Source organism: Cryptosporidium parvum, chromosome 6 (assembly GCF_000165345.1).
Source record: "Cryptosporidium parvum Iowa II chromosome 6, whole genome shotgun sequence".
Classification (NCBI taxonomy): domain Eukaryota; phylum Apicomplexa; class Conoidasida; order Eucoccidiorida; family Cryptosporidiidae; genus Cryptosporidium; species Cryptosporidium parvum.
The window spans coordinates 304,099-330,526 of NC_006985.1; the positions used below are offsets into that span (position 1 = coordinate 304,099).

A 26,428-nucleotide genomic window follows, 5' to 3' on the forward strand; every position below is an offset into this window, starting at 1 on the left:
ACAAAAACCATTATCCCAATAGTATATAATAAGATAATGTCCTCTGAAAGTCAACCTAATACAAGGATTTTAGAGAAAATATATCACTTATTTCTGAAAGGTGAATTACCTTATTCCAAATTGGAGAATCTCTTAATTAATCAAATAGATAGTGAACTATCAAATAATAGTAACTATTTGGATAAATTTCAAAATGGAATTAAGATTCTCTTTTGTGTTATAAGGTATAAGCCAGATATAGTTGATGAAGTTATTATTGAAAAAATACAAAAAGGATTAAATTCAAAGAACAAAATGGTTGTTTCTTATTCTCTTCATTGTTTGATTGAGCTTTGCAAATTCGGAATCATTGACTACGATAAGTGTATTGGAATACTTCTTGCATTACACTCTAATATTTTAATTATTGATTTTGATCTACCGAATAATATCAGTCAATTAAAAGTTAAAGATAATCAAAATTTTGGAGTAAATAATTTTACATATCCAATTGAAGTAATTTCTAGCTTTCTAAGATTTTTTGGACTTTATATTGATCAAAAATGGCCATCAGAAGAAGAATCTTATCAGAAAAAAGTCCCTAATAATTTGTTTTATATTTTGTCAATGATAACAAAGATTATCAAGGATAGAGCAGGGCTTGAATCAGTTTATTGTCTTAGTATATTTTCAAGAATAATACTCGATTTTTTTTATCAGCATGTAAATATGGATATTACTTTAAACAGTTTTCTATCATGGTGTATTGAATCAATTTTTTCGAATAAAATAGGTAACTTTCTTAATTTACTAGATTTGTTACAGCAATTCATTGATATTATACGGAATTGTAATGGAATAGACTTTAATACATTACAATTCTTTCTTTTAAGCATTTCAAACCCTTTAAAAACTATTTTAAACTTTGAATTAATAAATGAGAATTTTTATTTAAAAAAACAGACAAATAACCAGCAATTTGGAATGTATATTATTAATATTAAATGCAGTGAGATGGATGATTTAGATATTAAAGATACTTTTCTTGAAAACATAAAAGGTAACCCAAAAAATAAAGAGTCTGGTGAATTGATTTTGAACAAATTGAAATCGATTAAAGCTAAAACAACTCACAACTATTATATACAAGAAATTCTTGGACTTTTTTTATTTGATTCAAAACAAGTAAGAATTGAGGTAATGAGGAATATTGATAAAATTAACATTGTTGAATTTAGAATTGCAATACTAAAAGATTTTTTTAAGTTTATTCGTAATATTAAGTTGATTTGTTGTACAACATTTCAATGGCAGATGGTTTTCCAATTTATCAAGATATTAAAAGAATACTTCAATCAATTGGAATTCATTTTTATTGAGTTAATTCCGAGATCAAAAAATAAAAGTAATACTGGCAACATTGAAGAAGAGACTTTATTCTTATTCCTATTTTTTTTATCTTATCTTCCTTCAACAAACAATTCAAATTCAATATTTGATGATTATACAGATTTAATGAGAAAATGCAAGCTTATAAGAGAAGGTGAAAAACAATTATTTGATGAACTTTTTATTGAAAATCAAGCTATCTTAATATTATTTTTATCATCTCTTGTGATTCTAAGATATGATATACTAGCTCAACTTTATAAAAGTTATATTTCAGAAATCGTAAATATTGAAATATTACCAAACAAATTATTTATCGCATTTGTGAATTCTGATATAATAATAAATAAATATTTTTCAAATAAGAATTCCCTATTACAATACTTTACAACCAAGAAATCAATAAGTTTGGAAAAAAGCGTAATAATTCTAGCTTTTCAAAAACAATACTATGTTAATAAAGAAATTAATAGTATTGATTTTATTTCGTGTTTATTAAAGCACTTACACCAGCATAATGTAAATCATTTTGATACATTAAAGAATTACTTTGAATTAGTTAATGAGAATTACAATTTCAAAATTTTTACATGCATTGGAACTGAAAAGCAGCTTTTAGATCAAATCTGCATAGTTTCAAATGCTAACCTAATCAACAGTTATGCATTTGGCGTTTTCTCATTCTTTGATTTGGCATTTGATACTTTTTCTGGAAAAGATGAGTTACTGGATCATGTACTTTATCTTTATAATCTTTCTGAAAATAATGACCCAAGAGACATTAAGAATTTGGTTTTCAAAACGGCATCTTTAGTTAAACTATTTCAGTATAAAATGATCACAGTTTATGAAATAATTGATTTTATTAATTGCTATTTCATTTTAAATGATAATAATAACAGTGGAACCACACAAGATATTAATTTTCAATTTGGATTAATTAAAGCATTTTGTTTTTCTTATATAAACTATTACTTGAAAAAAATTATTGCCACAAATAGTAAGCCATTATTAAAGAATGAGCAAGCCTTAATGATTGAAGAATATGCTATTGTGAATATGAATATCGTAAAATATCTTATTTCAGCGATATTTTACGAAAATAGCACCAATGACAATCAGGCATTTATAATTTCTTGCATTAAACTATCGAAAGGATGTTACTGGGTACCTTGGGTATCTTTCTTATATAATGAATCTGTAAATAACTTTGATATATTAAATGATGTATGCGGAACAATTTATAAAAATCAACTTTCCAGCATTAAAACTGAAAATAAAAATATAAAAGGGCACGACAAATACTCAAATATTGATTTACTTTTACAATCTTGTTCTAATGACCCAATAAAAATGAGTATTTGCACACTATTATTATCAATAGAAGTAATTAATTTGTCTAATTCTTTAGAAAACGAATTCAATTTTCACAATAAGGAAAGATATTTTGATATTAAAATGTTAAACAAAAATTCACTTTTTTTTGTATCAATTTTAAAGTTTGATAGCTATACATTTAGATTGAAGAATCTAATAGAAGAGACTGAACTTAATAAAATAAGATTAAATTTGAAGGAAATTAATATTTTACAAGAATTAATAATGGTTGGTGTTATAATTGAACTTTTTGAAAGTATGAAAATTTGTGAACTTTTAACAAATTTTGATATATCAAACTCACTTGAAGTTATTCTTTTTCAAGTAATCATTCCATTATGCGAATTGATTTTATTAAAAAATGGGCAAAATGATGAAAACCAGCTAATACTAGAATGGTTTATTGTTTTGGTTACAAAATTTCTTATCTCCTATTTAAATTCAAATAACAGTTTTTCACGAAAAGTTATCGAATTTGGTTATTTGCTTATTAATATTTTCAAGAATTTTAATTTCAATGACTTAGTTATGCTTTCTTTCACAAGAATTGTTGGAGTTGTTTTATTTACAAGTGATTCAAATTTTTCTCTTTTGTATGAGTTTATTATTAATATTTTTGAGACATTGGAAAATTTAGACAGTTATGAAATGCAAATTACCTCGTTTTTTGTTAATTTGAATTCAGTCTTTAATTCTGTAGTTGTTTCAAAAAAACCTCGAATTTATGTTAAAATAGAAGTTTTGATCAATTCATTGGGAGAAATATCTTATAAATTACACAAATTTTATAATAAACCAATTCTAAACTCTTTTAAGCTGTTAATCAATACAATCTATGATTTTTTAAATTCTAATAATCAGAAAAACATCATTTCAAATCTATTTAAAAACATTCATCCACTCCTTCTTGATGGACTTGTACTTGAAAATAAACTTTCTATCAACATTATTCATGAATTTTATCTAAGTCTTGAAATTGACGAAATCAATTATGAAATAATATCTTTGGCAAATTTTTATTATTTATATTCGTTGAAAGATAAATCAGCTGAGACAGAAATTTTAAACTTCTTATATAAAGACTTTATTGAGTCAGGAAGTACGTCTATAAAACGTATTGTGGTAATAACTAGTTTACTTTCATTCATACTGATTCCTGATTCTACTTCTTTTCCATTTAACTATTGTTCGAATAAAGATCCAAAACATTACTATATTACTAATTCAGAAAAAAACTTATTGAATAATTGGATAGACCTATGTTACTTATATTTACTTGATTTAGAAGATAATCCAAAATTAAGAGCTTGGAATGAACTTTTTATTAATAATGAAGGAATAATTTTCATGTCAAAATTTTACTATTTAATTAAACAACAACTATTTTCGAGCATTGATACAAGCTTATTTAATGAAAAAGATATTATTTCCTTCTCTTTATATGAATTTCCTGAAATTTTCTTATTTGAATTGGACTCACAAGTAAATTTTGATACTTGGAGGAAGTCAATTCCAAGTTTAATTTCTCATTCAAAATATAAAAAAGTTAACATTGAACTGCCTCTACACCAATATAGTAATAGATTTTTACTTGAAATTTCTCACAAAATACTTTTCAAGCTGAGTATGGAGAATTTAAAAACTTCACTTGCACAATTCAAAGATATATTAAATGTCATTATAAAAAAACTTATAGAAACTAATGATATTAACAAATTAAATAATGAAATGAATTTGAATAGGCCTTATTAGGTTAAAAAAACAAAAAATAATCTTCTTTCAATTATAAGATCTCTTCTCTTGCATCATACTTTGCGCGTGTTACAACAGGAACATACTCTCCAAGAGAATAGTTTATTCTTTTATTATCAGCCTGAATTACAGCATCTGGAACAACAGTAGTAAAACTTTGAATAAAATTAGGAGAGACTTGGGGTCCTTTTGTGTATACTAGATCTCTTATTTTTTGCTGTAATTTAATTCTCATATGTAACAGTGTTCTTTCGGTACCTCTCAAATAGTTAATATTAGAAACTACAACATAGAACAAAGTGCGAATATTTCTCGTTAATGGCATTATCATTTCAAAAGAAACTCTCGAAATATAAAATATTGGAGGCAATATTATAAAGACACCAATAACTGTTGCAATTTTAGAATTCAAGTTCTGTCCATGCATAAATGCTAATGAAAAGAATATACCATAAAAAACTGTGAGCATTGGTAGCAACGCAATAATTACAAGAATTCTATAAGATGCTAAAACGTCTGTCCCCCTGATCTTAACCTTTGAATTTGCCAACGCTTTCTTTCTGTGTCTTTCTGCCATAAATGCAGGAATATACCTAATTGGTGCCCACAAAGGAAAGAAAGATCCTCCAACTATACTTACCAAAATTAAAAGAAGAAATTTGGTGATGATTAATTTAATACATTCGTAAACTGGTTGTTTAAGCTGCCAAACTTCTCTATCTGGAACTCCATAGTGATTAATAGTATCCTCGTATTCGCATAAATCTTTTCTTAAATGTTCAAGTTCTGGATCATCATGGAGTGCCCAAAAAAACTGTGAAAATAATTGGTGGAGTAAATAGTAATTATCTTGAGAAAGAGCTGTTCTGTCTGGTGGATATAATTGTACACAAAGCCGAATGCATGTTAAAGTTGTATAGTCCCTTGCAGAAAGTAATACAGAGTTCATTCCTTTTTCAACCATAGATAATAATTCTTTTACTGCGTCTGACGGAGATTCCTCATATTTTTGAGCTAGTTCCAATGTAACAGGAATAGGTTGGCCAATTTCTACAACTGCGCTTGAGAGTGTTTTATGTGGTTCATAGTAATTCAATCCTACAGGGACAATTAGCAGATCCTCAGCCCCCTCTAATACCGAAGAAAGAGCCATGACTGCAACGCCTGGTTTAAGTGGAAGAAGAGTTGTTCTATCATGGGATCCCCCTTCTGGGAAAATACCAATTGAATGTCCATTTCTCATTGCATCACTAACCTCTTCATATACCGTGCTCTGGTCAATTTTTGGCATTATAAAGAAAGGAAAGCCATCTGTATATGTCGCAGAATACTCTGTACCTATTCCCTTATCGATGATGATTTCATCATCTGAAACAACTTCTAAAACTTTTCTAGACACCCCCAGATCGTCTATTATTAACGTATCCTGGAATTTTACGTCTATTTTAAATCTTGTCTTAATACCTCTAATTCTTACATCGCTTGAGCTACTCCAAATTAGACCACCTATTCCTCTATATCTTAAGTCTTGTGGCCTTTGAACAGGAATGCAACCTGCAGATTGAGCTAATCTACCAATTATTGGCCTTTTAAACGATGCTTCTGCTATTAAGAACCGTATTTGACGTGGAAAAATCGCAATAAGCATTGCCGCATCCACAAATTGGTTCATATGATTCCCAACAAACAAAACTGGGCCATATAAAGGTATCCTCTCTTTACCCAAAACTGTAACATTTTTAAAAAATGTTCTCGTAATAATTTGTGCCAACAACTTTACTAAAAAATACATGTTCGGAAGGGATCAACAATAAATAGAACCGTGTAATGATAAAAATCGTTCTCTGTTTATTATACAGGGATACATATGTCAAAATAAGCAGCTATGGTATTTTTTTCGACTACGGTTTGAAGGGTAAACTTGAATTATTTTCGTATAGGCAATCCCCACTATTAAGCGCGTTTAGGAAAAAAAAAGAATAAAATATTTTCAGATAATCTTATAAGTAGCATTATTTTCTATAGAAATAGCGATTTAATAAATGTGTTCCAATGTGGAGTTAGTTTAATATCAGAATATGAATCATTCTCTTGAAGAATTCCTTCGTCACATTGTTCGAACGTAATAAAATTGTCAAGGTCATCATCTATTTCCTTAATATTACAATGATTATTTCTTCTATTAGACCCTGACTGATCTAAGCTATTGGGGTCAACCCAATTAGAACTTATTATATTATGTATGTAATCGCATTCTCTTAACATATCATTACAATCTAAAATTGTCATGCTCCATACTTCATTTGATGATGTGCATTTTAATTCTAAATTTCCTGAACCGTTAATATTTTCATCTTCATCAAAAAATTCTTCGTCATCATCCATTTTTGGAGGTAATTTAATTCTTTCCATCTTCGATAGTTCTGTACTAAGAGTTTCAATACCCATTTCAATCAAATTGATAGCATTTCTAATCCAAAGGTTATCTTTGTCAGTTAAATTATTTCCATTGAAAAAAATAACTTGAAAACACATTTCAAAAATTCCAACTAATCTATTAAAAACAAATATTGCTTTGTTAAGAGACTCAAGTTCAGCAATTGCATTTATTGAAGGTAAATCGCTTAAAGTATTATTGATTAGGAGTGAATTTTGATCAAGAATTGCAACAAAAACAAATTTAATGGATTGTAATAATTGAAAACCAGAATTCCTGAGGATACAAAGAGAAATTTCTGGAATTTCGTCATAAAAATAATCATGGGAAAATTTTAAAACTTCAACACAGACATTAAAAATAAGCACCTTGTTTTCTTTACGATTCCAAAGTGCTATTCTTGAAGCGATATCAGTAATAACACTTGAAATGTCTTTAACCGACTGAGTATTGTTGGCAATAAACTTAATTAAGTAAATTATTATTTCCATGTACCAATCTTTTGAGAAATCGTCATCATTTAGTAAATACGGAATATTTGTTTGAACAAAGATTTTGCACTTTGAATTTCTAAGTTTAGAACCATGTTTATCTATTTCGCTCAAATTCTCAATTTCTTCTGCCTCACTACTTTCAGAACCTTCATGAATTGTGCTCAGCCCATGATAATTAATTTCATTATTAGTTCCACTTATGTTATTGAAATTAAATATTGATCTTTTAGAAATTGTATTTGATGGTAACAAAAAAAACAAACTGTTCTCCATTATATTTAGAACAAATTCTGTATTCGAATTCTGAAACCCAATAGTTTTTCCTCCAACAGAATCATTATTAATAATGTTTAAATCTTGGGGAATAAATTCCCGAATTACATTGATAGCATTAAGTATAATTTTAAGGTGAAAAATACACGAGTATGATTTTGTATCTTCCTTCAAAGCTAAGTAAGTTGCTTTGCTTGCACCATTATTAGTTTGTTCATCTAATATAGAAATCGACCTTTTATTAGAAGAACTATTTCTTGAAATAATTATTGGAGTTATTCTTTTTTTATGAATTGGTGTGATAGTATTACATGATTTTTTAGATGACACAGAAATGGGCGTTATATTTTGATCGTTAATATCACTATTACTTGAGTTTGGAGTTCTTCTAATATTTGGAGTACTAAACCCATCAAATGCGTTAATTAATTCATTTGTCCCATCAGTTTCAATATTGTTGTAAACATTTGTAGCTAGGCATTCAATTCTGAAAGAAAATAAGTGGCAAAGTCTCACAAGCAAGTATTGAAAATCAATATTTGATAATATAGTTTGCCCTAATTCATTATTCAGTACAATTATTAACAAATATATTAGTAAACTTCTAAAAATAATTCTCTGGGGATCTCCTGACTCCTTCATAATAGCAACATCATCTTTAATTTCATTAATTAGTATACTTATTAACTTTTCCAATAACTCAAAAGTTATATTATTGTAAAATGAATACTCTATTTTGTTTGAAATTCGAATTAAAGTTTTAATTTCTGAGCAATCAGCTCTATTCATTTCATCAATATTTATGTTGCTATTAATAATAGTAACAATAGAAACAATTAATGCATGATAAACCCATGTTTTTGATATATAATAACTTTGATATATTTCTTCTCCAATTGGCTGAAATACATTAATAATTCCTAAATATTCAGCGTATGAATCAATACAACACACAAAACACTTTTTTTTATTATCGTTTTCGCATGTATGAATTAAACTCGAAATGCTTTGATCGTTTGTATTGATGTTTGAATTGTCAAGTGCATTTTTTAATAAAAATCTATCAATATCAAAAGGACTCTCAACACCAAGATTTTTACAATAGTTAATAACTTCTTCCAAAAACTCTATACAAAATTGTTTTGGTATACTTACTTCTTGTTGTTCAATCTCAAATATTTTATCATTGAATTCACATTCGCTGTTATTGAAGCAGGCATCTTCTCCTATAAGGTAATTAGATGGATGAATGGAATATTTGAATTTATATAATGACATATTTACTCGTTTAATAATTGGAATGTATAGAATTGCAATTAAGTGTATCATTGTTGAATAATTCATTTTGAAAATACCTAGATCATTTAAAGTATTATTTTGTAAGCTCTCAATTAATTTATCTTTTGGCTCGCAAATTAAATTCTTAGAATTATAAAACTCTTGATTTTCTGATAATTGGTTAAAAATCCCCAATAATGAAACTTTTGGATTGCGTTTAGCTAGATTGGTCCAATCATTTTCATCTAGAAAATGACGATTTATTGAACCACTTTTTTGTATGTATTGCTTCATTTCAAAGAATAATTTACAAAGAGAAGGATTTAAATGAAAAAACTCTAGTAACTTCATGTAAATTGACGTTAAGGCTAATGAAATATTGATAGATAAATTTTTGTCTTCATTATTTTGTTTTGAATCGATAATTTGTGGCATATTACGAATATACTGAAGATAGTTGCCTTCCAATAGCTGAAAGATCATGTTGATGATCTTAAAATTTTCGATATTCCTTGAAATTAAATGATAAGTACAATTCATGAATTGAATATAAGGAAAGTTTTGGGAATTTATCAAATGAATGTTTCTAAAATTTGAGATATTTAACTGAACTCTTTTTGATATTCCTTCTGGGAAGATATCCTTTTTATATAAAAGAGTCATACAGCTTCCAATCAACAAAAATCCAAACGAATATAGTTCTTCATAAATACTATCAAATAGATAAAGAATCGTAATATCACTTGTTTTTGGATGTAATATGGCCAGAAATAAAAGTGTTATCAAAATCTCTTCAAATATTTCATTTTTACTATTGCATTGAAAGCTAGGTAAGCTTCTCTGTGTATTTCTGAATTTGTATATGTTTAATATTGAGTTAAATACTAAGACTACAAAAGCGTCATTATTTTCAATTATTTGGCTACTAATTTCGTTCATATCAATTATTAAACTTGGATGTCTTCTAAAATGTTTAATAAGATACTTTATTTGTAATAAATGATCTGAAAACTCGTACTTGTAAAATGAGGAGTTATTATCCTTGCCACCACTAGTCAAGTAATAAAGTATATTAAATGATTCTTCATAAATCAAATTGAACTCATCTAAAAGTTCAAAATCAATGCCATAGTAAATAAAAATTAATGATGAAATGAAATATATAATTAAATTATATATTTCACTACAGGATTCAAATGAGATCTTTTTATGTTTACAAGAACAATATGTGTGCTCATTTTCGAAGTTGGAATTGGATTGAGTTTTCGAATTGCAATTTTCAATTTTTGTATTTAGAATTAACTCGACGGTTAAAGGAAAAAACTCAATTGTAAATGGAAAAAAATTAATAAATGAGCTGAACAGAATAAGCAGAAGCTTGTTATTTGAAAGAAAGCTAGAGTTGTCTCTAATCCAGTCTATATGGGTACTTCTGCTTGAATTTTCAACTATCCAATCGTCAATTTTACACAAACAGGTTCTTTCATCCCATAATTTTAATTCAAATAGAGATTCGCGAAATGAATTTTCATCGGCCAATGACTTAAAAATTTGCAATGCAAAGCTCCAGAAATCACTCTTTAAATCTCTCGAAGAATAATTTTCTTCAAAACATTCTTCTAACTCTTCTTTCCAATTAGATATTTGGCTATTTGGAAACAAATATTTGGTGCTAATTTCCAAATCGCAACAGATTAACATAATAATATAGTTCCGTGCCCTTCCAGATACTATTCCAAGTAGAGCATCTCTCAATACTTCGTATCTTATATCTTCCCTTATTTGATTTTTTGAAAAATTTAACTTTTGCCTATACAATATATAACACCATTCGAAAAACAACGGTATTACGGAAACATCAAAATCTTCCATTCTAATAATAAACTCTGCAAAAAATCTTTTCAGTTTAGAACCAGTAATATGCCTTGAAGTGATACTCAGCATTCTTTCAAAAATTCTAAAATGTGGGATCGCATTCATAAAATCTTTAATAACTATTGATTCCAGAAAAAGCTGGATCCAATCTTCCATTTCAAATTTGGTTTTATTCTCAAACATTTTTTTCAAAAAAATATTTGAATATGATACATTTTTTATTGGCCTACACTTTTTATAGTTTTTTTTCTCTTTGTTAAAAGCGCAATGGATTTCATTAACGTCGGTATTTCTTCCTCTTTTCTTTTTGCATCGAATGCCTCTCATAATTAATAAGCAGGAAGATGAAAAAAGACAATTATTATAATTGCTTACAGAACCGTATGCATTTCGATTAATTAGTTATTTTTTATCCATAATGTGGTCACGCTAGTATCAATTTACACTTACGCACAAATTTTTCCTAATTTTTATGCTAGCACAAGGCGGTAAAACATATTTTGACAACTAAAATAATTAATTTATTTTGAAATTGTTTGCCTTGTAAATATTTAAAATTGTTGCATTCTAATATAAAAATAATAATTTCTCTATCCCAAACGTCACCTCTATTTCCTGTACATTGCTGAATAATGAGAAAAGTTGAATTTTTTAAATTTTAATTGTAAAAATACATACTAGAATTATTAAAAATAAAAGAACAGATTTGCAATGTTAATCGCATTCTCCGTATGCCTTTTAGCAACGATCATTTTCTGTAATTTTGCACTGATTTTTTGTAGAAGAATACCGTGCGAATTTGAAGGGAATCGAGATGTTCGTCATAGAAATAGCTTTTCAATTCGTATCTCCGATAGAAATTCAATAGTTTCGCAAACAATCAGCAATGAAGAACTCTCAAAAATTGCCCCGGTAAAAAAGTATAGTTCGCTTTCAAATAAACATTATAGAAGAGAGTACAATATTTATAATAAGAGCAGCTCGTTCTCTGGATATTTATCCTCTGGTTCAACGCATAAGTCAAAAAACAACTATTCCTGTGTAATATGTTTAAATAATATTTGTGATGAAGACCTAGTGAGAAAACTTCCTTGTAAACACATTTACCATTTTAATTGCATTGATGAGTGGGTAAAAATAAAGTCAAATTGCCCTCTATGTAATATCAATCTTACTTCAATTTATAATCAAAATATTCGGGATAGAGAATTGATGCATTCGCCTAACAGAATTCAAAACTATGAAGAAGTCGAATTTTCTGAGATATATAATTCAAGCAACTTGCTGAACGATAAGCTTTTAGCTTCAAAATTCGATGTTTTAATTAAAAATTAATAAAACAATATATCAAGATCATAATTAAATAACGGAGCGTTCCCGCCTTTCAGTTGTTAATTGACCAATCAATTCTCAAATTTTTTCAAGGCAAATATTACACGGCTTTTCGATGGGAAAATGGTTATATTTCCAATTAGGTACATAAGGAATACATTGGTATTATTTATTATTTTTTTCATTCATAATATAAACTGCAAAGCGCAAGAAAAACCCGAAATGGCAAATTGTCCAAATTATGGATCAGTTTCACATGGGTTCCTGTGTCTTGGTCTAAATAAATTGAAATCATTTAAGACTGAATCATGGATAAGCTGTGCAAATGAATGTACAAAACATTCTGCTTCATTTAAATATAGGAAGTGCAAGTATTGGTCATGGAGGGCAACGGATTTTTCGTGTAGCTTAAAGTCTAAGTCATCTCGCTGTTCGGCAAGAGACGATTCATATGTATCAGGAACAATACCTACATCAATGGCCGGATACTGCTCTACAACATGTGTGGTGGGGGAATGGTCAGGATGGTCAAGATGCACTCGTTCGAGGCCATGCGGAGGTTATTCTGAGCGTATGCGAAATGTTATTTTTTCACCGATGTTCCCGGGTGAAATTTGTCCGAATAAGAGTGAATTGAGGTCCTGTAAGCTTGATAAACTACGTTGCCCAGCGAATTGTCCAGATTATGGGATCGTTGCTTTGGGATGGGGCTGTAGTGCCTATGAAATTCCGGGAGGTGGTTCCAAATTAATTCAAAATATAGATATTAAAAAATGCAGGGATGAGTGTATTAATAATAAGAGCTGTGTGTATTGGTCTTATGGTATATGGGATCAAACAATTGGTGAAAGAAGCACTTTTCCCAAAATAGAAATGGTTTCAATTGAAGATGGGACTCCTGTTTGCATTAATGTTTATAACCATATAGGGTGTATGTTTAAACTTGAAGGTTGGGTTTCTGGGAATTCTGAGACCATCATCTCTGAAAAAGCTTGCTCGATAGATTGCGCCACATCCATGTGGTCTAATTGGTCAAACTGTATTTTTAATCCAAATGATGGACAAAGTTACAAGAAAAGATATAGGTCTATAATTACCAAAAATAATGACAGTGGATTAGAGTGTCCAGACCTCCAGGAAACATCATTGTGCGAAACCACGTCAAACAATGAGCGTTTTAATTCGTAACTTTTAATTTTAAAACTCGTTATAGTTTAATAGTAATTAAAATAGCTGAATATTTTTGTATTTCTTGAACCAAATGCTGTATGGGCTTAACTACGGGCTTTTATTGAATACAATATTACTTGTATTTCATTATTTTCAAATTTTAGATTCAATATAGTTATATTCGTTTACCAGGTAAATAGCTATCCATGACCTTTTTTTCTGCAACATTTAATTAGCAATAAATTTATGGCGGGTATTTGTCCCCACATTTGTCCTCATGCATCCTTTGGTTCATGTATAAAATTTGGGATTCAAGAACAGGAGGAAGTTATATTTTTTTTAGAAATTAATAATTTTCTAATAATAAACTGAGGTGGAAATAAATAGGAGGTATTTTGCTAACATTTATCGTATTTTAACTTTATAAGGAATTGAAAACCTAGAGTGTTATATTTATAAATAAAATGGAAATTAGTGAAAATACCTTCCAAGATGTTAAGCTAGATAAATTTCCTGATTTGGATGGCAATCAATTTAAAAGAAATGACACTGCTGTTAGCGAACTTTGTGACTCCAAATATTCAATTGGGAAGAAGATTTTCCCGGAAAATAGTGATCACCATAGGCCAGAGGATAACAAAGCAAAGCAATTTAAAAAAAGTGATGAACAATCTGAAAAAGCTACTAATAATGAAGATATGGAAAATCTTAATAATGCCAGTAATCTATTTGATGTAAAGGGGTCTCAAAAACCAAAGAATTTAAGTGATAATAGTTTAGATCACGATTCAAATGTGGACAATAGCCAGGTTTCAGCTAGGATAATAATGCTTGATTTAGATAATACATTGATTCCTACAAATTGGATAATGCAAACATGGAGAAACATTCAATGCGAAATGGGCAATGAAGGAGATAGTATAGACTATGGAGAAAATGAAAGCAGCCTTTATGAGCTAACTGAACAAATTAGAAATGAATTAGTTCAAGTAGGATTATTTGATTTACTTGATCAGTTCTTTTCCGATCTATGGAGTACTGGAATGGCATATAAAATTGTAATAATTACAAATGCCGGACTGAGAACTGTAGAATTATTTTATCTAAAATACTGCCTTCCAAAGCTAGGTGATATTTTAAAGAAATATAATGTTGAAATTAATTCAACAGAAGAGTATATTAGAAAAAAAGGCCCTCCTCCATCTCCTTTCAGTGAGGAGGAATATCGAGAATTTTATACAAATGCAAAATTACATGAATTTCAAAAGGTATTATTAGATTGCTGGGGGAATAACTTAGAATGTAATGATGACTTTCCTTCCATGTTTGATGTTATATCTGCAGGTGATCAAGCTTGCGAAATGACAGCAGCTTGCAGAATAAGCAAATTTTATGAAAACAAAATACGTCGCACAAAACTCATTTATATTCATGATCCGGAAGATTTTCGATTCTGGAAACAAAAGCCGGAGAGCTTTATGAAACAACTTTCAGAAACCCACAGAGAACTATTAAATCTACTTAGTGATGATTCAGAAACTTTGATTGGTTGTAGTGATATGAATTCAACAGGATTCACAAATTTGGAGGAAGAAAATGATGAGGAATTTGAAGAGGTTGCATTAGGATGGTACTGTAAAGGTAAATATATTAATATTGCAATAAGCAAGCCTGAAAGATTTGTGTTGCCGCAAGGTAGTAGTGAAACTTATCTTGAAACTGAAAGAGATTATTTTGAAAAAGAAGTAGGTATGGCTCTTTAGATATGAAAAAAAATTGAGTTAAACGTAGATTATATTAAAAAAATTCTATTACTTATTCTAAATTAACTTGTCATTACTAAAAAAGTAACTAATTTTTAAATTCATTTTTTAATTGGTATTGATAGAGGATTATATCTATAACCTAATCGCCCCGAAACAAGAGTTGAAATAAATTGAGAACTTGTAAAAGAAGTTCTAATTACGAAGTTTGAATATCCAAACCCTGAATCATGATTATATGAATATTCGTCATATGAGTCGATGAAAAATGATTGGATATTAATACTCACAGTACAATTCCTATAATCTTTTGTACAAGTGAAGTCAATCATTTCATCTGGTATTTTCTTGTATTTAAATTTTGTAAAATCGGGGAAAAGATAGTCAAGATTGTCTGAATTACAACTGCTTTTATTGTTTGAATCAACAGGAATCCTTCCAATATACGCAATTTCTACGCCTTCTATCATAATTTTATCTACAAATAATCGATTAACATATTTGATATCGAATAGAAATGATATTGATGTTGTGAAATTTACAACTGATGATTGACTATTTGTTCTTAAAAGAGGTTGAGATATTACCAAATAGTTTTTTTCGAAAACTGCAGGAACAATATCGACTCTACTTGGCGAGATACTATAAGCCAAGATAATCCCGCAAAGTGGTATAATAAAAGTAACTGAAAGCCAACCCAATAACCAGAGGACTAACTTAAGAACTTTATTCACTGTAAATTTTGGTCTTGGTGACTTTGGACGGTATTTTTTACCATAAAATATACTACTTATTAAATCATAATATGTATTCCATATAAAATCAGAAATTGCGATCGAAATATTAGTTTTTAATGCCATATAAAATTGCAGTCAAGAATAAAAATTTAATTACTTATTATCAAATTTGTCTTGAATTAAATAATTATCGAACAAATTGTGTTATTTCTTGAATTTTCATAATTATTCTTATTCTAAATTACATTGTTTCCAAATAACCAAAAATCATGTAAATATTGTATGGCGGTAAATAAATTTATTGAATATTAAAATTGCAGAATATATGGTTTGGAATTCACCAAAAGAATAAAAAAATAATCCAATATATTATCCAAGATCGACTTAATCAATTTTTTAATAACCTTTTATACTTTATGAGGTCAATAAATAATGGGTCTTTTGATGGGAAGAGAAGAGTTTTGCCCAATTTTAGGTTTATGTCGCACCCTCTATTTATTCTTTTCCCTATGGATTTGACAAAAATAAGCTATGAAGAATATGTTGAGTTATATAACTACTATAAGACAAAGGCATTTCAAAATGGCCTGGAAAATATTTCAGCACAGATGAGATAGTATTTTATAGCAGTCTATTCATAAGCATATAAAATCATGTTTGAACGTATAACATCAATACGACTTCTGAACGTATTTCTTGTAAAGACATTATATTTTGTTAAGCTAAACTTTTATCACTATATTTCTTACTTTTTTACGATACTTCCAAGTTGTGAAGATTCATTTTATCTCTGATACTAGATGCAGTTGAAGGTGTATAAGAGTACATTTCTTCAATACTTTCAGGATATGATCTTTTAATCATCTGTACGGATTCAATTCTTCCATCAAACTCATTATTATGGTGTCTTTTATTATTAATTTGACTGCGATGAAAAATCATATTATTTATACGAGTTTGGTTATCAAACTGGTTAAAGTGTTGATATTCTGATCCAATATTACATAATGATTCATGTAAATTGTTAATATGATTATTTTTATGTCCAAAAGACTTGTCTCTCCATACAAGTGGGATATCAAGAAGACTTAACGGGGTAAATTGATTTGATAGATGGAAAGTCTCTTCCGAACATAAATTTCTTTCGCTTAAATGCTGACCAACTTTGCTACTTTCAGTGTTGAATAAACTTGAAACCAGAGAAGGCATTCCTTCAAATGACTTATCAATACTATCTGAACCAAATTTGTTTATGGAGCCTAAGCTTGATGTTGTTGAAACTGCGTTATATGGATGGTATAATCTGCTATCATTAAATATATTTTTTCCATCAAAATTCATTGATAAATCTTGTCTTTGGTTTGTTATCTTCTGAATTGGTACTGGAAGCGTTTCAACATCTAATGGAATGAATTCTCCCTTTTGTGGTTTAGACCTGAGTTCTTCTATCCCATGTGCATATCTGCACGAATCACCAACTACGCAGCTCCCTTTAATCCAATAAACGCAAAGTGAGGTCTTGAAAAGATCTGACGTTGCTCGAAGTTCTTTCCTCGAATGTGCATATCTACATTGTGGGTTTCTACATATGCCTTCTTTTAATTGTATTTCACAAAGTTTAGTTCGTGTTAAATCCACGCTTGGTCTCAATTCATCAATAGAATGTGCCCAATTACATTCCTTATCCATTCTGCATCGTCCAACTGCAAACCAAGGGCACTTTTTTGTTTTATAAAATTGAGCCATTATTTTTTTTAAATGTCTTTTTTATTAAAATTTGATTTATATACAGGATTGTTTATCTTCCACAACAAATAATACTATTAAAAATTGAACAAAAAAAAAGTATTATCTTTATTATTAGTTATAATGCATAAGGTTTTACTAAATACTTATTACTTCTATATTTACTCCGCTTTCAATTCTCTATTTCTATTTTTCTATTGTTATAATAAATTTGGTATTTATTATTAATAATTTATCTTTAATCTATTTATCGTTAACGAGCTTGCGCATGCAAGTTAATATTTCGCGAAAAAAAAAAAAATGATAAATTCTTAAAATATTAAAAATACGTTAAATTTATTTTTAATTTCGAAGAGATAAAAGAAAACTTGTCAAAAAAATCAAAATTTTCATAAATTAACAATTACCCCGTTATTTTTATTTTTTGAGAACCTATTAGCGAACCTAAGTTTTATTTTTTTTGTAATATATCCCTAAGCATAGTTAAAGAATTCATTTGATCTAAAATTACTCTTTTTATTATCCATGCAGATATATCAGTATGTAAATCAACTTGGTTGAAATATATGGCTTGCACTCTATTTTCGCCCTCTGGACGAAAAACGTATGTTGCGAAGTAATTTTTAGCTCTCACGTATGATGAGTTTATTATGGGCCACTCAATAGATTGTGTAAGAATATATTCATATTGTGATTCATCTGAATTAGTTGATTCATTTGCATCTGGCTTGTATCTGTAACATATTACAACAAAATCTCTTCCTGAGACACCCCACTGTCCTTTAAATGCCTGGTAGAATATACAAATATTTTCATCATTTCTGAAATAATGCATCGGGTCAGATTTCTCAACCATGGGATCATAATACATCTTGTTGTTTGAATCCCAAATATAATCTACAATATCTTTAATTGAACATATTTTGTTTGTATTTTCAATTTCATTATTATCTGAAGAAATTTTAAAAGGTTCTATATTGCAATTCAGTGATATTGAAGTGATTCCACAACTCATAAATGGTTGCCCATCAACTTCTTTTTTATATACTCTCATGCCATTTGAATTTCTTTCAAGTGACCACTTCTGAGTTCCATTATCAATTTCAGATACTAACTTTCTAGTATATTCAAGAAGTTCTGCTCTTTTATCGGTAACAATCTTAAATATACTATCTTCATCTTCTATTAATTGTTGTACTGTAAGCGGAAACTCATTTAATTCCCCAATAAATATTGGCTTAACACTCTCTTTAGATTGAATTTCATTCAATGAATTAACTGAAATCAAACTTTTTGATTGGTCAGATTTTATCTTTGATCCACTACTTTCTTTAGAATTGGAATCAGAATCCTTTGATTTAATCATTTCGGTCTTTATAAAGTATCTACAGCAAACAAGTAAATTATTTTTGTTATTGAAATTTCTTTTCCCACCCTTAAGAATAATTTTATAACATAAGATATCTTGTCGTCTATTTTCAATAATTTTTCCATCATTCCCTTTTACTTTAAATGGGAGTTTATAAGAAGGAACGATGCTTCTTGTTTCAATCATTTTGAAACCCTCTCTATTTTGTCTCGTTTCTAAAATAATATTTGTTCTATCTTCACTCCATTCTAAAGTTGTATTTGGTTGTTCAAAAACCATATACTTTTCAAGTGATTTTTTTCTTTTATTTGAATACTGTCTATACAATCCGCCTTCATCATGAGATAATGATAAATTATCATCCTCTTCCTCCATCTTAAATTTTTCAATCCTATGGTTTTCTATTTCCTCAAGATTATTCTTCCCCAGATTTTTTGTTCTGTTTATTATTAATGTTGTTCTATTGTTTAATCCCATTATTAATGTGGTTGATATTGAAACTATTCCTCTTACTGTATCAACATCATAATGCACAATTGGATTGAGTTTATCGACTGCTCTTCTAATAAACCATGAGACACCCAATGCTGCATTGATTTCTTGAAGTGAGTCAGAATTTGATCTCAATAGAACCCAATAACCTTGGAACTTTTCCAATAATTCTTTTAGTGGAGATGTGATTTCAATTGTTCTTATATTTGAATATCCATTTTCTTTTTGTTTGTTAAATATTAGATTTAAATTTCCATCGTCATTATTGTTTATTATTTGAGGATTTCTCATTCTTAAAACTTTGTTTATTGCCTTGTTTAAAGACATTTTATTTTTTTCAATTGCTTGCCTAGTGTATTTAAATAGAGGAACCAGTTTAAATATATAAAAAACTAAGTTTTCGCTTAAATAAATCATTTTTCCTGATTTGCTTGTATTTATATTTACATAATTTAATATAAATGTAACAATAAAGAGGGAGGTTTTGAAATTTGAACTAGTTGGTGTTGAAGAGAAACAAGAAATTGAAAACAGTATACTGGAATCAATAATAAACTTCCAAAGTTGGTGAGATAGAGTAATAATTAATAGCCATGGTCTTGTTGAATCAGTTAAGATTTTTGAAAAGAGTAAAATTATTGTAAGACCACTATTTAACATTAATATAAAAGATGTAATAATCGGATATTCTGTACAAATTGATAGCAATATCATATTTATCAAATTATAGTGCCACATATCTTCATATAAAGTATATTTATTTTTTATAAAAAATAAGTTATTCCAGAAATTATTCGAAACTGAAGATGATTGTCCAATAGCTAGATCGTTGTTATATGTGACATAATCACCTAGAGGAAGTCTCTTCATTTCTTCTTTGGGTCCCAATTTAAAACCTATACAATTTTTGGAATAAGGTATTGAATTTATTACTGAAAATAAATTTTTTGCTAAAATAGTTAATGCAATTGCAAAAGGAAAATAATCAATGGAATGAGTACTGAAGTAAATTGATATTTGTTTAATTATTTTCCAATAAATAAAAAAAATAATATTTTTTATTATAAGTGGTAACTTAAAAGACCAGAAGGATTCTTTTGTTTCACGAGATACATCTATATTCATATTTATATTATTAACAATTTGAAAAATAATTAATGAAAAAATGAAATGTACCATAAATTTGAAAAATTCATTTTTTAGTATTTCAATTTTGTTACTAAATGGCACGTAAATTGAAATAATCAAAATTGGAATAGCCATATGATAAAAGAGATTCAAATATTCTTTCGGTTTCTTCTTGATTGGATTTCTCCACGTGTTATTAGAAAAGTAAATTAAATATTCCTGATTATGTTTTGGCAAAGGAAAATCATCCAGTATACTTTTCAAGAAAATCAAACCAATACTAGTGATTATAGGAATCATTAATATAAGATATGGAGTAATTTTCTTTGAATAAAAAGTAAAGTTAAAAACTGGATTTTTGTAATTTAACCAATAAATTGATATAAAATGACCAAATAATGCAATAATATTAATACAGAAAATTAATATTGAAATAATAAAAAATACCAACAATAGCCAAAAAATGGTCATTATGTTTGGACCAAAGTAGTCGCACCATTCGCATAAAATATTGAATAACCTTGGAATAGAACTGTACTGTTCGTTTTCGTGAATTCTTTCTAAAGGAGATTCTAATTGATCTTTCTTCTTACTTTGGGAACTTCCACTAATGCTGAACACGCGTGTAGACTTTTCGTAAAGTTCAAATAATGATTCCCCATTATGTAGGGCAATTAGATTAATAACAACATTCTCCCAAAATTCGAATTGACTTATTTCATAAAATAAAATGTTTCCAAGAAAAAAAACCCAAGAATAAGAAGGTGGCCAATCACCCCAAAATAGGTTATCATTTCTGTTCGGTTGTAACTCTTCAGCTTTAATAGAAATTTTCTCGTTAGTAAATCTTAAAGAAATAACTAGATAAATAAGGTTTCTAGGGCTATTTAAGTCAGTAAGTTCATAAATATTAAATTCATTAGTTTCTTTTAATCCTTTGTATATTTTATCACCGTCACTATTTCTCTTCAAGACCAACAAAAAATGTGATTCCCTATCTTCAAATGAACCTTGGTTTTCATTTACAGATCTGGTCAAAGAGTGTGTAAAGAAACCTGAAAAATACTTTCCAAGGTCCATTATTTCATATTAACATTTTTAAATTATGTTATTTTGATTTTCGATCTAGTTCAAAATATGTTCCAGCTGAAATTATGAGGTAAACTAACCTATCACCAATTGACTAAACATACCACACACTCTTTTTCGAGTTTAAACTTGCGCCAGAGAACTTTTTCATTAAATCATTTTTATTGATTTATATTCCTAATTAAATAAGTGATCAATTACAGCTAGTGATATCAATATTATAATCCGAATTCTCAATTAAAATGTCATGAAAACAACATTTTGTAGTAAATGACAATTTTCAATGGAAATATTGATCGAAAATAAATACAATACCAGCAAAATACATTAATATTATTTATTAAATCTTTACTTAGGGTTCTGGTGTTAATAATTGTCTAAATACAGACAAAAGTAACAATAATAACATGCAAGTTATTTATTAACTTTTATTTAATTTTTTAGCGGTAAGAAAAAATGGTCACTTTAATTATTTCATAGTAAATTGAAAAATAAATGTCTGAATATAATGGGATTGGAGGAAAACTAGCGAGGCCAGTAATAGAGTGTCTGAAATCTCTAAAGAATTATATCAGAGATTACGATCCTTTAGAGAACGATTGTAGATATGATATTTTTCAGGAACTTTTAACATTTAGAAAAAGTTGGCGTAAATTATCTACTTCATTGGAAGAAATTGATAATAACATAAATCAAGATCTCGTAAGAGAGTTTTATGAAAACAACATTTGTATTGATGAATGTAGAGCAAGAGAAGACTTCATCAATATAATCTCAAAAAATTTTGAAAATAACACACATCCAGCATTTGAGATGTACTATCACAATAATGTTGATGAAAACGAGGATTTAAATTATTCAGTAGTATCTAGCAATGAATCTTTTGAAACATTTATTAAGATTTTAGAATTTGACTTTGAAGAAAGACAAAAAAAAATAGCTGAACTTGAGTCTATCAAGCAAGAACATCTTGAATTGGTTGCTGAATCCAAGTCTATGGATCTAGAACAAGAAGAGTTAAACAAATATATAGAACCATTTAAAAAAAGCCTAGAATTAATTACTAGCTATTTAGATGATTCGAATTGCGAAGAAAATGAAGGTTTTTGTCCAAACACATTGCTAGAATTACATAAAAATTTAAGACCAATTTATATATATTTCAATTCTTTTAAGGATAGAATCAACAGTAATAATGATCATGATCAAGTTGTTCATGTAAATGTTGATGAATATGGCCAGGTTGTTATTGGTATTAATAGACCATTGTCTAAAATAGAATTTGATACAGTTTCAACAAATTTCCAAGATTTTCTGATCAATATTTTTCCAATTAAATTAGAGTTTTCCACAATGAATACTCTATCATCTCGTGAGGTTGTTTTGCTTTCTGTATTTATGAATACAAATAAACAGTTAAAATGCCATATTTTTTCGGATATTTTATTTGATAAAGATACTGGCGAAAATATTCCATTAATTGATGAAGAGACTTTGGAGGTTTTACAAGAAGAAATTTCTGGAAAACCTTATTATTGGCTGCAATACTTTGTCAATAACGTTTCTGTAATCCCTATAAAATTAAATGAAATGAATTTAGACCCTGGTGATCTATTCAAAATGATTGAATGCAGGATTCAAAATTTCATATTTTTTAATTTTTTACTATATCTGGCATCAATTGGGCCTCAATTATTCATTAGTTTTATATTATTTTATTCGGAAATTGAATCAATTGACACTCAAGCAATTGAAATTAATTTTGATAGTTTTAGTTTTAATACAGTTAATGAAATTAGCAAGCATTCAATATTAATTAAAACAGAAAACAAGGATATTTATGTTGAAATTGAATTATCTGGAAATATGAGCTATTGCATAAAATTCGATGAATTAATATACAAAGAGGAGTTCAGGTTTATTGAAAATGAATTGAATATTGATAAAAATTTGGTTTATAATAAAGAAATTACAATGAATTTTTGCAAAAATCTGTCTCAAGCATTACTAAATATCAAGCCGAATTAAATGATAAACAATTTATTCAATAAAACATGAATAATATATAAGATATAAATATTTTCAATAATTAGAAAGACTAATTAACAAAAAGTTAATTTGTTATGCTAATTAATTTATAATTAAAAGTAGAATCTACACCTAAATTTCAATCAATAAGTTTAACTTGATTACTCCATGTTTTTGTTTTAATTGTTTTTTTTTTTTAAAATTAATAACAATTATTCATCAGATCTTTAATCTTTTTTTTTTCTAAGTGGGGAACTGGGTGTGTGTGTGTGTGTGTGGTGACTTGCCACAAAATTATTAGTAATCAAGATTAGTATGAGTATTATTTTAATATTTCCGATATTTTTGTGATAAAAACAAATTTCAAAAAATATTTGCAAATATTTTACAAGATCTTTTTTTTTTTTTTTTTGTAAAAAAGCGACAAATTTTACAGTCTACAAGAATACAAAAAGAACTTTACGTATTTAATATAATCATAAATCACAGTCAAAGTTGTAACATAAGTAATTTGTATAATAATAAACAATTTTATCAATTTTTACAAGAGTCCAACATAATACTATCAAGATGGTTTGCAAGTCTAAGTGTTCAACAAAAATGGGTAATAAGAAAACTGACAAAATGAGTTCGGACGTAAAGAGTTGTTTGAATACAAAAAAAACAGCAAAAAAGGTTGAAGGCAAATCAAAGATTATTGGTTCTGGCATGAAAAGAGTAATAAAAAAAGAAATAATAAAGAATATAAACTCCGAGAAACCTATAAAAAATAAGAATACAATAAAAAAAATAACAAAGGCAAAAGATAGTGTAAAACAGTCAGTTACAAAGAAAGAAACAAAAAATACACAAATTAAGAACACGCCAGCAAAGAAAACTACGGCTCTTTCTAAATCAAAAGTGAGCTCAATCCCCTCTGCAGTCAGAGTTATAAAAAAAATTGAAAAAAATACAACTTCAAAGCCTACCTCAAAAAGTGTTAAACCAAAAAAATCACCTGTTGCAAAATTAACCACTAAAACAAACTTGAAGATTGCCTCAAAAAATGAAAGAACATCTTCAAAGTTAATTAAGAAAGATTCAAACAAAAAAACGAGCATCTGTAAGTCTTCTGCAAAAAGTCTTTCAACCGGATCTAAATGTAAAAAGACTTAACCAGTTCTAAAGCAATATAAAAGCTATCTTTTGCAGCTATAGAATAATCAACTGTGATCTAAATCCGCTTATTTTGAGTGATGTAGAACTACAACGATTTCAGAATGATAAAAGTTTTGTTTCCAAGACAACATTTTTAATATTTTTTAATTCTAATGTTACAATAGGATTAGACCCAAATCATATTTGAGGGATAAGCATTAATTAATGTCTCTAGTTTCTATATAAGATATTTATTCAGTAGTTTTAGTGTTTACTGATGCCAAGAATATAGATATTTGTGATTCAATATTAGGAAAAAATATCAACATTGATAGAAATTTGTTCTGCGTTATTGTAGCAACACAGTAAGAGTCTGAAATAGTAGTAGAAAACTGTAGTACAGACATTAAGTGATTAATATCAAAAGTTGCAAAAACTCTAAATAATTCTTTTTCATCAGTTCGGCGATTTTGTTCTTGAGAAATAATCATCCTGGACTCATCATAATTTTCAGTGTGGAAAACAATGCAATTATTAAAAAATGTCTTTATTGAAACTGTAGAGTTTAATGATTTATCAGAAGTACAAATAAAATGACAGGTTTGGGATTTAGATCCTTCATCATGATTGTTTTGTGCTTCATTATTGTAATCTTGAACTATTTCAATTTCCACATATTTAGAATCAACTAGCTTCATTTTTTCAAATAGTCTCAATAGGGATTTTGGCGGAGGTAAAGAAAAGTGAGTATTGGGAATTTCACTACCAAATCTTTTCCCATCCTCACCTAAAGGAATTAATTCATTTGTTATTTTCGATTTCAAAACATCAACTTTGCAATCATGCGTTAGTTGAAATGTACTCATTTTTTTTGTTTCAATTATCATTGAGAAAGATAACACATTTTGTGAGTCTCTTTTGCTCAGTCTCAATGTGGTTTCTTTTGCTAATATTGAAGATCTCAAGGGAAGAATCAAAGCCTCGGGGTTCAAACTAATTCCAATAATATTCTCATTTTTACTCTCTAATACTGGTTCTGAGAAGAAAACATCTTCATATTTTAATCTACAAGACACATCCGCAATTTGTTCATCCCAATTGCAGTAGCTTGTTAGCAGCAAAATTAGTGAATTTTTTTCGAACTTGATATAGAATCTGCTGTTTTGTTTATTCGGTAATCCCTTCATCATCTTTACAAATCCTTGTATACACTCCAAGAGTATACTAGACTTTCTTTGCAATAGAGTAGCCTTGAATCTCATCTCGGATGATCTTAATTAAAACATTTACACAATACAAGAACTAAAGTTTTAAAATAAATGAAAATTTTTCTAGTAATAAAATGAGGTATTTTTGAAAATACAAAATCAGATCTTGCAAGAGGGAAATGAGGGGGAGTTGTTCAAATGAAGAAAACTTGTGCATACAAAAGTGAAATATAATACCTAACGATTATTCAGTTGTTAAGCACGATCGACAGAGTATTTTAGCATTTTAATTTTTTTCATTGTTCTGTAATAAGAATTTCTTGTGATCAAATAATGTCTTGTATCTTACAAAAAATCATTTAAATATTAACCTCT

At 28.1% G+C, this 26,428-nt stretch overlaps 12 protein-coding genes across 12 annotated transcripts; 5 read left to right on the forward strand and 7 right to left on the reverse strand.

Moving 5' to 3' along the window:
• Positions 1-36: 36 nt before the first annotated feature.
• On the forward strand, positions 37-4,497 carry cgd6_1260 (hypothetical protein; the record flags this gene model as incomplete). Its single annotated transcript, XM_627497.1, has 1 exon — positions 37-4,497. The coding sequence occupies one exon, from the start codon at positions 37-39 to the stop codon at positions 4,495-4,497; it is 4,461 nt and encodes a 1,486-aa protein (XP_627497.1).
• Positions 4,498-4,528: 31 nt separating this feature from the next.
• Positions 4,529-6,301, reverse strand: cgd6_1270 (SCT1/Gpt2p-like glycerol-3-phosphate acyltransferase signal peptide plus 3 transmembrane domain; the record flags this gene model as incomplete). The annotated part of the gene is made up of 1 exon (XM_627498.1): positions 4,529-6,301. A coding segment is annotated over one exon (1,773 nt), but the record flags the coding sequence as incomplete, so codon positions are not given.
• A 215-nt stretch (positions 6,302-6,516) lies between these two features.
• On the reverse strand, positions 6,517-11,181 carry cgd6_1280 (hypothetical protein with one or more transmembrane domain; the record flags this gene model as incomplete). Its single annotated transcript, XM_627499.1, has 1 exon — positions 6,517-11,181. One exon carries the CDS (start codon positions 11,179-11,181, stop codon positions 6,517-6,519), a length of 4,665 nt encoding a protein of 1,554 aa, XP_627499.1.
• Positions 11,182-11,565: 384 nt separating this feature from the next.
• On the forward strand, positions 11,566-12,189 carry cgd6_1290 (ring finger, membrane associated, possible signal peptide; the record flags this gene model as incomplete). Its single annotated transcript, XM_627500.1, has 1 exon — positions 11,566-12,189. The coding sequence occupies one exon, from the start codon at positions 11,566-11,568 to the stop codon at positions 12,187-12,189; it is 624 nt and encodes a 207-aa protein (XP_627500.1).
• Positions 12,190-12,309: 120 nt separating this feature from the next.
• On the forward strand, positions 12,310-13,374 carry cgd6_1300 (conserved hypothetical protein; the record flags this gene model as incomplete). Its single annotated transcript, XM_627501.1, has 1 exon — positions 12,310-13,374. One exon carries the CDS (start codon positions 12,310-12,312, stop codon positions 13,372-13,374), a length of 1,065 nt encoding a protein of 354 aa, XP_627501.1.
• A 446-nt stretch (positions 13,375-13,820) lies between these two features.
• cgd6_1310 (hypothetical protein, possible conservation in apicomplexa) lies at positions 13,821-15,119 on the forward strand (the record flags this gene model as incomplete). Its single annotated transcript, XM_627502.1, has 1 exon — positions 13,821-15,119. One exon carries the CDS (start codon positions 13,821-13,823, stop codon positions 15,117-15,119), a length of 1,299 nt encoding a protein of 432 aa, XP_627502.1.
• A 101-nt stretch (positions 15,120-15,220) lies between these two features.
• On the reverse strand, positions 15,221-15,979 carry cgd6_1320 (hypothetical protein, possible transmembrane domain near N-terminus; the record flags this gene model as incomplete). The annotated part of the gene is made up of 1 exon (XM_627503.1): positions 15,221-15,979. One exon carries the CDS (start codon positions 15,977-15,979, stop codon positions 15,221-15,223), a length of 759 nt encoding a protein of 252 aa, XP_627503.1.
• Positions 15,980-16,609: 630 nt separating this feature from the next.
• On the reverse strand, positions 16,610-17,623 carry cgd6_1330 (3CCCH domain containing protein; the record flags this gene model as incomplete). Its single annotated transcript, XM_627504.1, has 1 exon — positions 16,610-17,623. A coding segment is annotated over one exon (1,014 nt), but the record flags the coding sequence as incomplete, so codon positions are not given.
• Positions 17,624-18,053: 430 nt separating this feature from the next.
• Positions 18,054-21,671, reverse strand: cgd6_1340 (hypothetical protein with 7 transmembrane domains; the record flags this gene model as incomplete). Its single annotated transcript, XM_627505.1, has 1 exon — positions 18,054-21,671. One exon carries the CDS (start codon positions 21,669-21,671, stop codon positions 18,054-18,056), a length of 3,618 nt encoding a protein of 1,205 aa, XP_627505.1.
• Positions 21,672-22,175: 504 nt separating this feature from the next.
• Positions 22,176-23,708, forward strand: cgd6_1350 (hypothetical protein with possible transmembrane domain within C-terminus; the record flags this gene model as incomplete). Its single annotated transcript, XM_627506.1, has 1 exon — positions 22,176-23,708. The coding sequence occupies one exon, from the start codon at positions 22,176-22,178 to the stop codon at positions 23,706-23,708; it is 1,533 nt and encodes a 510-aa protein (XP_627506.1).
• A 476-nt stretch (positions 23,709-24,184) lies between these two features.
• cgd6_1360 (hypothetical protein) lies at positions 24,185-24,808 on the reverse strand (the record flags this gene model as incomplete). Its single annotated transcript, XM_627507.1, has 1 exon — positions 24,185-24,808. One exon carries the CDS (start codon positions 24,806-24,808, stop codon positions 24,185-24,187), a length of 624 nt encoding a protein of 207 aa, XP_627507.1.
• Positions 24,809-25,096: 288 nt separating this feature from the next.
• cgd6_1370 (Hus1-like; mitotic and DNA damage checkpoint protein) lies at positions 25,097-26,107 on the reverse strand (the record flags this gene model as incomplete). The annotated part of the gene is made up of 1 exon (XM_627508.1): positions 25,097-26,107. One exon carries the CDS (start codon positions 26,105-26,107, stop codon positions 25,097-25,099), a length of 1,011 nt encoding a protein of 336 aa, XP_627508.1.
• Positions 26,108-26,428: the final 321 nt, after the last annotated feature.